Source organism: Vigna unguiculata, chromosome 8 (genome assembly GCF_037176805.1).
Source record: "Vigna unguiculata cultivar grain cowpea cultivar isolate G323 ecotype 2 chromosome 8, ASM3717680v1, whole genome shotgun sequence".
Classification (NCBI taxonomy): Eukaryota; Viridiplantae; Streptophyta; class Magnoliopsida; order Fabales; family Fabaceae; genus Vigna; species Vigna unguiculata.
In genome coordinates, this window is record NC_140799.1 from 5,563,738 (window position 1) to 5,576,283 (window position 12,546).

General features: G+C 31.3%; 1 protein-coding gene across 1 annotated transcript; it reads right to left on the reverse strand.

Annotated features, from left to right (window-relative positions):
- Positions 1-9,130: 9,130 nt before the first annotated feature.
- Positions 9,131-12,325, reverse strand: LOC114193040 (putative folate-biopterin transporter 2). The gene is made up of 5 exons (XM_028082733.2): positions 11,946-12,325; positions 10,549-10,808; positions 10,365-10,460; positions 10,126-10,296; positions 9,131-9,794 (listed from the first exon to the last, which is right to left on the reverse strand). The coding sequence occupies exons 1-5, from the start codon at positions 12,310-12,312 to the stop codon at positions 9,192-9,194; spliced, it is 1,497 nt and encodes a 498-aa protein (XP_027938534.2). The 5' UTR covers positions 12,313-12,325; the 3' UTR covers positions 9,131-9,191.
- Between the last annotated feature and the right edge of the window lie 221 nt (positions 12,326-12,546).

Below are 12,546 nucleotides of genomic sequence, written 5' to 3' on the forward strand. Positions count from 1 at the left end.
TTTGGACATGAAAACTGATTTCTTGATACTGGATGCTCTAATCACATGACTGGGCATAAAGAATGGTTGTCAAACATAGACACCAATAGGTCCAGCAAGATAAAACTTGCAGATGATAATGTGATTAAAGCTGAAGGAGTCGGGAATGTGGTGATTAAGAAAGATGGTAAAGAAACTATGGTGATTGAGGATGTTTTATATGTACAAGAATGAAATGCAACCTGCTGAGTGTAGGATAGTTGGTGTAGAAAGGATTTTCAGTTTCCATGAAGGAGGAAGTGTTGAAAGTTTATGATGCAAGGAAATGACTTGTGCTGAAAAACAATGTTTAAAGGCAACCACAACAGAGGATGTGAGTTGGTTGTGGCATAGGAGGTATGGTCATCTGAATTTCTCCAGTTTGAAGAAATTAGCAGATAGAGGGATGGTAACTGGACTGCCTGAAAACTCTAATTGTTCCAGGAAAGGTTTGTGAAGGTTGTTTGGTAGGCAAACAACCCAAGAATGGTTTCAAGAAGCAGATGCACATGAGAGCAAAAGGGTTGCTACAAGTGGTTTATTCTAATGTTTGTGGACCATTCGAAGAATTGTCACTTGGACAAAATAAAAATTTTGTCACATTTATTGATGAATACATCAGAATGATCTGACTGTATCTAATAAAGGCAAAATCAAAGGTATTTTCTGTTTTCAAAAGGTTTAAATTGATGACAGAAAATTAGAGTGGAAAACTGGTGCAAATTTTAAGAACAGATGGAGGAAATGAGTATTTGTCTAATGAGTTTGAAGCTTACTGTAGTGAAAATGGTGTGCTACATGAAGTTATAACACCATATACTCCACAACATAATGGAATGGCAAAGAGAAGAAATATAATGATATTGAATATGGCCAGAAGTATGATAAAACAGAAGAAATTGCCTCACTCGTTATGGGGGGAAGCTGTTTCAACAGTTTATTTGTTGAACAAGTGTCCTACACAGAAGCTGGAAAACAAAGTTCCAGAGGAGGTTTGGAGTGGTAGTAAGCCAGGTGTTAAACATCTAAAAATCTTTGGCTCGAAATGCTACAAACATGTGCCAGATATTAAGAGGACAAAGTTGGAAGATAAGAGTGAAGTTGTGATCTTGGTTGGGTATCATTCTACTAGAGCATACAGGTTGTATCACCCTATGACAAAACAGATCTGCATAAGCAGAGATGATGTTGTTGATGAAGAGGAAGCGTGGAACTGGAGTGAGGATGAGACAAGATCACAATAGAAGATAATGGAGTATCTTGAAGAAGAGGAAACAGTTACAGATGTAGTAACAAATGAAGCAGATCAACATATTGAGCCACAAACACACAAAGGTGCTAGGCAACGCAGGCAACCAAGATCCTTGGTAGATTTTGAAGTATATTCTGATGATGCAATAACTAGTGATGGAGATTTAGTTCATTTTGCATTAATGGCAGAAGTTGAACCAGTTGGGTATGAAGAAGCCATGAAAGAAGAGAAATGGAAGAAGGCTATGTTAGAGGAGTTGAGTGCCATTGAAAGAACCAAAACCTGGGAGCTAACAGATCTGCCTCACAACAAGAAAAGTATAGATTTGAACTGGGTGTTCAAGCTGAAATTGAATCCTAATGGCAGTATAGATAAAAGGAAAGTAAGGTTGGTGGTTAGAGGTTTTTTACAAAAGAAAGGATTGGATTATACAAAATTCTTTGCTCCTGTTGCAAGAATTGAAACAATTGGAGCAGTAGTGGCATTGGCGAATGGGAGGAAGTGGCCCATGTTCCAAATGGATGTCAAATCGACTTTCTTAAATGGACCACTTGAGGAGAAAATGTATGTTTCTCAACCACCTGGTTTTGAGAAGAAAGGAATGAGGATAAGGTGTACTGGCTAAGGAAGGCTCTTTATGGCCTTAAACAGGCACCCATGGCTTGGAATAAGATAATTGATTCGTTTATGGTGAGTCATGAATTTAAGAAGTGTTCAGTGGAGCATGGAGTGTATGTAAAACATGGGAGGAAGTCTGAATTGGTGTTGATGTGCATATGTGTGGATGATTTGCTCATTACTGGGAGCAATATCAATGAGATAGAAGAATTTAAGAAGTTGTTGATGAAAGAATTTGAGATGACAAATCTGGGCAGACTTAAATATTTTCTTGGAATGGAATTTATAGAAATAGAACAGGGCTTGATCGTAAACCAAAAGAAGTATGCTTTAGAGATTTTGGCCAGATTTGACATGGAGGAATGTAACAATGTTGTTACACCAGCAGAGGGAAAGTTCACAGACGCTGCAGAAGGTGAAGGTGAAGAGAGTGTGGATGGCACCTTATACAAACAGGTGATTGGATCACTTAGATACCTATGCAATAGCAGACCTGATATCTGCTTTGCAGTTGGAGTATTGAGCAGATTCATGCAGAAACCGTAGAAGAAACACTTGCTAGCAGCTAAAAGAGTGATGAGATACATTAAAGGTACTCTGGATTTTGGAATTTTATTCCCAAAACCCAGTCAAGTACAAAATAGGCTGATATGCTATTCAGATGCAGATTGGTGTGGAGATGGCACAGATAGAAGGAGTACTATTGGGTGCATTTTTTTGTTCATGGGAGCACCAATTTCTTGGTGGAGTAAGAAATAATCAGTGGTGGCTCTATCTACGTGTGAGGCTGAATACATTGCAGGGTCAAGTGCAGCTTGCCAAGCTGTTTGGCTGAACTCGGTTATGGAGGAAATGGGAATTGAATTGGAGAAACCTATTGAGCTTTTGGTAGACAACAAGTCGACAATAGATTTGGCCAACAACCCAGTTTCACACGGGAGAAGTAAACATATTGAGACTCGATTTCACTATATAAGATATCAGGTGAACAATGGAAAGCTGAAATTGATTCATTGCCATAAACAACTACAGATAGCTAATATCTTAACCAAACCTTTGAAGAAGGAGAGATTCAAGATGCTCAGAGAACGAATAGGAGTTTACATCGTTGGAATTAAGGGAGGATGTTGAAATTAATTCCAACCCTAGTCTATAAACACTCTGTTTCAGTTGTAACTGTTTTGTATCAGAACAAATGGTGTACTCCTATATATATAAGAGTACCCATAAAACGGTTTCAAGGTTAATAATAATAATTGTAGTTTCATTCATATCATACTGTGTGTGTATGTTATATGCGTGTGAGAAAATAGAGAGGTGTGAATGACAAGCACTTAGTTGTCGGTGTGACAGTGGAAAAGTGGGAAGAGTGTGACGGTGGAAGCGCTCCAAGTTCTTAACCCTAAGACGAGGTTGTCTTTTTCTCTCTCGCGAAGCCCCTGGATGATGTTAGTGTGTTGTGGTGGCTAGACAACAGCTTGAATTCTTTATTCAAGCACGTGGCTTACTTAGGAAAGGCGTGGGCCAAGGAATTGGGCCGGGTTTGACAATTCTCAACTTTAGTGAGAATCAACTTTAGTGTTCATAGATATGCGTGTTGTTTTGAAGGAAGATGTAAACTTGGTATTGAAGAGAACAACATTTACCTCTATTTCTTTTTTTGTTGTCTGTTTTGTTGTATGTTTATTTTGAGAGTTTCATGTTTCAATTTTGTTCTTTTTTTTTTGGGAGTTTCAAGTTTTCGATTTATTCTTTTTGTTTTGAAGTTTCAATTTTTTTTTTCTTTTTTCTAGAAGTTTCCAATTTTGTTCTAGCTGTTCTCTGAAAATTTTAATTGTGTTCTTGCCAAATTTGATCTCTTTTTTATTTTAAATTCAGTCATTGTTATTTTTTATTAATTAATTTAACTTGATGAACCCACCCAAATAAATCTGTATAAAATTTAAATAATCAACTTAATTCTTTTACTTTTTGTTATGAAAATTTGGGGACATTATAATTACGAAAAAAGTAGTACAAATATTATAAAAACTCTCTCCAAAATGCAATTGGTTGGTATCATAACCTCCAAACCCAAAAGTAACATACATTAAGTGCACTTGTGTTTTCAGTATTCAGCGAGTCTCCTAAGGAAACCTCCAAACTCTATCTAACCTGTATTACACGTTGCTTTTGTCTGTTTATTGAAAAAAGGTTTAATTAATCGTAAGGTACCCAGTTTGGTACTAGTGTGTCAAATTGGTACCCGCTTTTAAAAAAGTATCAATTGCATCCCAACTTTTGAAAATTGCTTCAATTAGGTACCTTTCAGACAGAGTTGACTAACGCCGTTAGTCAACGTGCCACGTGTCAATCTGTGGTTTTTTTGATTTTTTTAAAAAAAAGTTTTAATTTTTTTTTTAATTTTTAATTTTTTTTTTTAAATTTTAAAAAAAATAATAAAAATGCCACGTGTCAAGTCTCTGTGTGTGACACGTGGCATTGTCAGTGCCACGTGGCATTGTAATGCCACGTGTCAGTGTCACTATTAGATGTCATTGTGTTGATTTCGATTTAGTCCTCACATATGTCTTTTTGTTTCAATTTAGTTCCTAAGTATGTGTATCTGATTCAATTTTGTCCCAATTTTTTTTTTAATAATTAAAATATTTTTGTAATCCATTTTTTATAAGATTAAAAATAATTAAGTATAAATATTTTTAAAAAATTAAGTACTAATATTTATAATGTTTCTCTCAATTTCAGACCAAATTTATTATTTGTATGAATGTTATGCTATTTTTTTTATTAAAAATGACTTAATAAAATGACTTTTACCACTAAATTTTAATATAAATATTAAATACTTAATTTTTTTAAAACTTTTATACTTAATTACTTTTAAATTTATTAAAAAATATTTTAATTATTAAAAATTATTATGTCAAAATTGAATCAAATACACATAAGTAGGTACTAAATTGAAACGAAAAAACATAAATGGGGACTAAATCGAAATCATCACAATGGCATCTGATAGTGACACTGACACGTGGCATTACAATGTCACGTGGCACTGACAATGCCACGTGTCACACAGGGACTTGACACGTGGCATTTTTATTTTATTTTTTTAAAATTTTTAAAAAAAATTAAAAATTTTAAAAAAATATTAAAATTTTAAAAAAAATCAGAAAAATCACAGATTGACACGTGGCACGTTGACTAACGACGTTAGTCAACTCTGTCTGAAAGGTACCTAATTGAAGCAATTTTCAAAAGTTGGGATGCAATTGACACTTTTTTAAAAGCGGGTACCAATTTGACACACTAGTACCAAACTGGGTACCTTACGATTAATTAAACCTTGAAAAAAAGAAAAAATAATATATGCAAACATCATACGATTTTCGTATATTTTGTAAAACACAGAAGACATGTGACGATTTCAATTTTTTCATGAAAATCATCTTGATTTTAGTAAGACTTCATCTCAGTTGAAATATGTTAGATGAGTTACCAATTTATTGAGCTCATATTGATTTAATTAAGAAAAATTAAAGGGAGATATTTTTTATGGACTTTCAATTTATTATATAATTTAAATATGCAACTTTTACATTTGATTTGTTATGAGTTATGAGAGATAGGGATGAGATACAAAGAAACAAAAGTTGCAATTGGGGTTCTCTCTATATTTCTTATCACCTTGTTGATAAAAGAATAATGCTCTATTGATCCTTGGAATCTCTAAAAAAATTTGTGGTATACTCATTAATTTTTAGGTTTAATTAGTCTTTTGATCCTTGTTTTTGTCCGAAAATGTCAAATTTGACCTCCAGTTTATTTAGTTTCAATTTGGTCTCTATTTTTTTAAAAATTAATGCAATTTGATCATTTCCGTTAAATTTCTTAAAATGAATTAAGAAATTTTCATCAAAATTGAAGTGGTTAATAAAAATGATTTACTTTATTGATATAATTAGCATATTCATGTTACCAATTTTGATAAAAAATCATTGATTCGTTTGAAGAAATTTAACGGAAATGACAAAATTGAATCACTTTTTTAAAAATCAGGACCAAATTGAAACTTAAAAGAATTATTGAAAGACCAATTTAACATTTTTGGACAAAAATAGAGTCTAAAAGAGTAATTAAACCTAATTTTTATTAGTAGAAAATTTTACTGGACTAGGTTCCGTGAGTTTTTCTCCATATTAAGGTTCATGTTAACAGGTTTTAGTGTTTACTAGTTCCTCCCTTATCTATTTTATGCATTTTATTATTTTACATATTATTTATTTAGGAAAAATTTCATCTGAATTTTGCTTTTGTATGTTTTTGTGTTAATTCTGAAATCTTTCCAATAAAATAAAATCGCTCTGGCATGATATGACTTCTTCTTTGTAAAGTTGTGCTAACTTGACACAACTTTGTCAAAGTTTTAATTTATTTTAAAAGTTTCTCCATTTTAATAATATCATAATGAAAGTACACAAAGGTAAGAAAATCGAAATATACAGTATTTAATACATTAAGTGTATCAAGCAAAGTTTTATTTTACATATATTATATGTCATTATAAAAACTTTCTATACACAATTCAACCATTTATTCTTTTGTATTGTTTTTCATAATATTTTACATTTTTCTTTTTTATAAATTTCACAATCCCAAAATTAAAATTAAAATTATACTACTAAAAAAAAATCCTTAAATAATAACCAATATAAAAAAATAAATGTAATTAATTATTATAGTAACTAATTATTTTTTATCTCATTGTTTAAATATTTTCGTCCATTAACATTACATATTCTAAAATTCTTCTAACTGGAATAACCGCAATTCAAAACTTAATCCATCAAAACTACGAGCTGTACGATCTAAAATACTACAATTAGTCTTCTAAATTGTTTACTTTATAACCACGTTAAATATGACATTATTATTTTATATTTTTTAATTTGGAAAACTTCTGAATTAAATAACTCGTCGTAAGCAGGTGTAACTTTCACTATTGCTCAAATCCTTTGAAAAAAATTGAAAAATTTACCTAAAGAAACTAGTTAACCTCTGTAACGCTTTCACCTCCAACAATACTCTTTTTTGTTAAATCCAATGTCTAAAACAAGGGATCACAAGTAAGGCACCAATGAAGAGCATCAACAAAGATTTTCATTTATGAAAAAAAAAAACAATATGGACATTTTGAAAAAACAATATAGGGGCAAAGAGTAAAAATATGAAGGTGTCGAAAGTAAAAGCCTAGAGTAAATGTTTTAGGACCGATCACACAAATTCACAGTAAGCCCAATAGCCCACCATTACGTTATTAGTTTTCTCTAACAGTGCTTGTAGACGTAAGGTGCAAAACTTAAAAATTGTTAAAATGGAATCAACCTTCTGTAACAACTCATCATTACGAAATTCAATTTTCAATTACATTTATATTTCTTCTGTTGTTTGGGTTAATCACATGTGTTGAATATTTTAAATTAAGAAAATATCAACCTTAATTTAAAAATATCTATTTTTTATACCTAACATTAAAAAAAATTAGTAAAAAGTGATACTCTTCGAAATTTGTCACATGTCTTATACATCTATAGTCATTTTTTGACTTAATTATGTTGAGTCTCTAATAAATTTAAAATTTTTTAATTTAATATTTATTAAATAATTGTGGTCCGGTCTTCAAAAATCTAGAACTTTTATTTAATGAAAATTATTTTTAAAGAAAATTAAAAAATAAAAATATATAAAATATAAAATTAGATAATTAAGTAATGATAAAATTATTAAATATAAAATAAAAAATATAATTTTAATTTCATAATTTCATAATTTTTTAGTTATGTAATTATATCATTAATATTTTTATATTCTGTAATTAAACTATAATAAATTTATAAAATATAAAATTATAAAAATATATAATTACATAAGTATATAATTATGAAATTGTAAAGTTAAAAAAATTATAAAATTATGAAATTATTAGATTAAAAAATTAGAAATTTTTAAATTATGAAATTATGACATTATAAAATTACAAAATTATAGAACATAAAATATAAATTATAAAATTAGATAATTAAAAAAATATGAAATTAAAATTAGGAAATTATATTTTTTATTTATATTTAATAATTTAATAATTTCATTATCATCTAATTTTATATTTTATAATTTTAATTTGTTTTAAAAATTATTTTCTTTAAATGCAATAAATATTTTAGGAATGTGATTATATATAAGCAGAATGACAATATAAGGTAACTGCTAGTCATATAATTAATGGTAAAATCTAATTGCAAACACTTAATTGAAATGTTTTAATATTTGAACGATTCAATATATCACAAATTGAATAAAGAATCAATTGAAAGTTATCAAATCTATCTAAAACTAAAAATGTAATTAAGCCTATTATGTTTTAAAATGGTAACAACTATTGTTTTTATCCAATTTAAAGGTTTAAAAATTATTTATTTAAATTTTAAGATCTTAAAATAAATTAAACTATAATAAAAAGTTCTAAAGATTACTAAATTTATAGATTTAAAGATTGAAAAAAAGTGGGTAAAAATGATAAGTACATTGCATATATACCGCGCATTGCCGATGAAACAAAATCCAACTCCCAAGTTTATTCAAAAGGAAAAACATTCGTGTTATTATTTAATTTATAATTGAAATAAGATTTAATTACTCTTTTTTATCTATATTTTCGTCAAAAAATGGTAAATTAGTCATCTAATTTTTTTTGTCGTCTTAATTTGATCTCGACTTTTGCAAAACTGATATAGTTTAATCATTTTTGTTAAATTTCTTGAAACAACTTCTGTTAATTTCTACATGCAATTTGATTTTTTATATAAGATTATGTTAATTATACTAATAAAACAAACTATTTTTATTAACAATTTCAATTTTGATAAAAAATTCTTTATCCTTGATTTGTTTGAAAAAATTTGACGAAAACTATCAAATTATATCATTTTTCAAAAATTAAAAATCAAATTGAGACTAAAAAAATATAAGCCAAAAAGAGTAATTAAAGCTTGAAATAACAACTAAACAAATTGATTCATGGTTTAGGATATATATAGTTCATCTAACATATTTATCCCTAATGTGATATTTCCAAGTGATAATACATTCTAACCATTATGTTTTCTCATAATCATAGATTTTCATTTATTTTTTATTTTTCTCATTAAACGCAAACAAATTGTAATTTTAATGCTACACTAGTTTGGTAATTTGGTGTGTTTGGAATTGAGAATGCAAAAGAATGTCTCTAACTTTGGTTCAACTATTTAGCATCAACACTGTGTACAAGGGACACCAATTCAACATTTGTGGTGTCAGAGGTCTCAATGGCCACCTTGGAATCCATGGTTTCAGTTGTTGGGAGAATGGAAGAGGTGGGGTCAGCTCTAGGAACCAAAAACAGCAGCCAAAGTGGAGTGATCCTTAAGATGTTCCTGATCAAAATTGCCAACCAAATATTATCAAACCTTGTTCTTGTGATCCTTAGAATGTGCAGAACAAAGCCACCACCCCATGATGCAGACAGAAGTCCAACGTTATCAATTGACATCAACAGAGCAAAAAATGTGCCTTCAATGCCTGAGGGACACAGCTTTGAACTTAGCACAAGCATAGGCATCCACTTTAACCTGTTCGTCATTTGTGCTATGCTTTCAACAATCACAACAAACACATAATCTGCTATGCCAAACTTCAGGTTCCATCTCAACACCAGAACCAGATCAAGCATCCCTGACAAACCATATATCAACTGAGTCCAGAACAGCAAGCTCCTGAATGCATATTCCTTCAGAGCATACTGATATAGGATTGCACCTAAAAGGGCCCCCACTGAACTGATTGAAAATATGAAACCAACACTCTCCTGTGTCACATTAATATTAGTTCATCACATTTAGTTTCTTCAAAAAGTTTAATTATAAAAAATAGAGTTAAATATGTTTTTATCCCTTAACTTTAAGTGAAAATTGAAATTAGTCTCTCTTCGAAACTTTCGTCCAATTTAGTCCCGTTAGAAATAAACGCACTTGGTTAAAAGGAGTAAATCCACGTATTTCTAGAGATGAGAGACTAAATTGGTCTAAAGTTTTAAAGATGAACTAATTTCAATGTTCACCGAAAGTTAAGGAACCAAAACATACTGAATACTATTTTTTATCCAACCACAACATTGATGAATGTATCAAACGAACTACCTGTGAGAAAGATGGTCCACCCTTTGATTCTGTATACCAATAAAACATTCCTTCACGAACATCCAAACTCAATGTTATGGATAAATACATGTATAAACAAGGCCTCCATACATCTTCACTCTTCAATGTAGTCCACATGGACTTGGAAGCATCAACAAAATTTTGTTTCACCTAGACACGACATGGAAACTCAGTTTATGCTTGCATTAGGATCATGGAATAACATGAACTAGTTATACCTGTCTATATGATGTGTGGTGCATGCGAGGCTCAGAAAGCAGAAAACCAACAGAAACTACTAGTCCAGCTGGGATGGTCATCAAACCAAACACCCCCTATGATGAAAAATGTTCTCTTAGTACAATGTAACAGACAAGGAATGTTTTGCATGTTTAACGGGTGAAGGGTTTTTCTGAGGCTAACCATTGGGCCTATAAGGTGAACAAAGATACCACTGATGAAGTAACCAAATAGTGATCCAACGGAAGAACTGGCGGCACATAAACTTTGCATATCAGCTGCAAGTGAAGGGTGAGAGATACTGTTCTGTGCCACACAAGCATCAATGGTTACATCTGCTATTGCCACCCCAGCACTTCCAGCTGTTAGTGACAGAAGGGCCAACACAAGATGCAGGTTTTCATGCAAAGATAACAAAAGCATGGAAACTACTCCTATGATACCTGAAACCATCAAAGAGGAAAAAAATTTAGGCTACTATGTCAGTGAAGAAATTTCTGAAGCTCTTCTTCAATACTTACTCTGCATCATTGATATGTGATAAAGTACAAAGTTAATCCTCAATCAGAAACTCATTAAATGCAAACAATCCTGGTTGTTAGTTGTAACCCTTCAAAGGTTGTTTGAAGAAAAGCTAATTACACTCATGCTTAATACACATTGTCATAAAGTAAAAGTAAAAAATTGATGTTCCTAATTTTACATCATTTCCAAGCTCAATATCCTGTTAAGCGTATATGTCAAGAAACAGTTACTTAGTGTTGGGAAGTTGGGAATCCAAATATGAGTCTAAGTTTCACATTAAATAAAAATAAGAAAGTTGAACATCATATAAGACTCTTAGACCCATTGTCTTAAAATTTGGATTGGAGGCATTATCAATTCTTAATATATGGATTGCTCATGTTTTATTGGTATTGTATCTCTCTTATAATCCTTTCTCGAAAGACCAATCGCAGTTTGTTTAGGCAACCCTGCACTTTAATAGATGTGTTTAGTCTTATTTAAACTAGAGGCTGAGCAATGCAATTCTTGTAAAACTGAAGAAGACCAAACCTAAGTCTAATTTAGGTTTAGTATCAAATCTATTCTATATTGCTGGACACACTCCAAGACCATGGTAGTCCTTATCCCCCTGTACTTTGGAAAGTCATCAAAATCTATTCTGATATCACAGAATCACTTTTCCAGCCCCTAATAGAGTGTAATGAAAATGGGGCTAAATTTAACTCAACCTTAAAAGGTTAGTATAGAGGAAGGTTGTCCAAACTATTATATAAGGAACATTTTGACCATATTCCTATCCAATTAGAGACATTTATCACTGTTGGGCTTTCACTCTGTATAATTGAGCTTAAAAGCAACAGCATTGACAGATTATCAATCATTTAAGTTCTATCAAACTGATACAGATCTAGGAAAAACATTCAGAAGTAAAGGGTACAGAGAAAGCAAAGCTGCAAAATATTTAAAAAAATACTAAAATTACTAAAATTCCAACCTAAAACAATAATTATTTGGAATAAATGAAACCTTTCTGAAATTGGGAAGATCAGAGAAGTGCATAATGCCTTACATACCAGCAAAAATGAAATAAGGTCTTCTGCGATACCCAAAAAATGGGAGAACATCAGTGAGAAGACCCCAAATAGGTTTCACAATCCAAGGAATGGATGTGATTCCTTTATAAACCTGTGCCTCAGATGGCTGCACCTTCTGAACATCTTTCATGTAATACTTAGTGCCAACTTCAGCAAGAGCTACACCAATTCCCTGGCTTATTCCATAAATAACCACCACCCCAAACACAAAGCTCCAATGCATTTCCCTACAAAGCATGCTAAACCATTGGATGGGGATGCACAAACACTCCCGAACCCCCCTTTTGGGTTTATATTCCTCCACAGATTCACCATATGCCTCTTCCTGATTCCCCTCCTCCTGCATTATCTCACCTTTCATGCACCCTTCACACCAAAGATTAAACCACCTTCAAACAAATTCCTCCAAGATTTCTTCTTTCAACCACACATCATTCCAATCTAACACTGTCAACTCTGAGATCAACGTTTCTCTCTGATTTCAGTTTCCAGACGAATGATTAAGGGACTTTGGAAAGCAAATTAGCTTGCTGGATCAGTACACAGTTGAAAAGGGAAACAAAGAGAAGAATAAAATCAA

Coding starts and splice junctions, on each gene's coding strand:
- LOC114193040 (XM_028082733.2), bottom strand. CDS start 12,312: ATGCAGGAGGAGGGGAATCAGGAAGAGGCATATGGTGAATCTGTGGAG. Junction 10,809..11,945: donor ACCTTATTTCATTTTTGCTG/GTATGTAAGGCA, acceptor TGATGGTTTCAG/GTATCATAGGAGTAGTTTCC. Junction 9,795..10,125: donor GTGGACCATCTTTCTCACAG/GTAGTTCGTTTG, acceptor AATGTGACACAG/GAGAGTGTTGGTTTCATATT.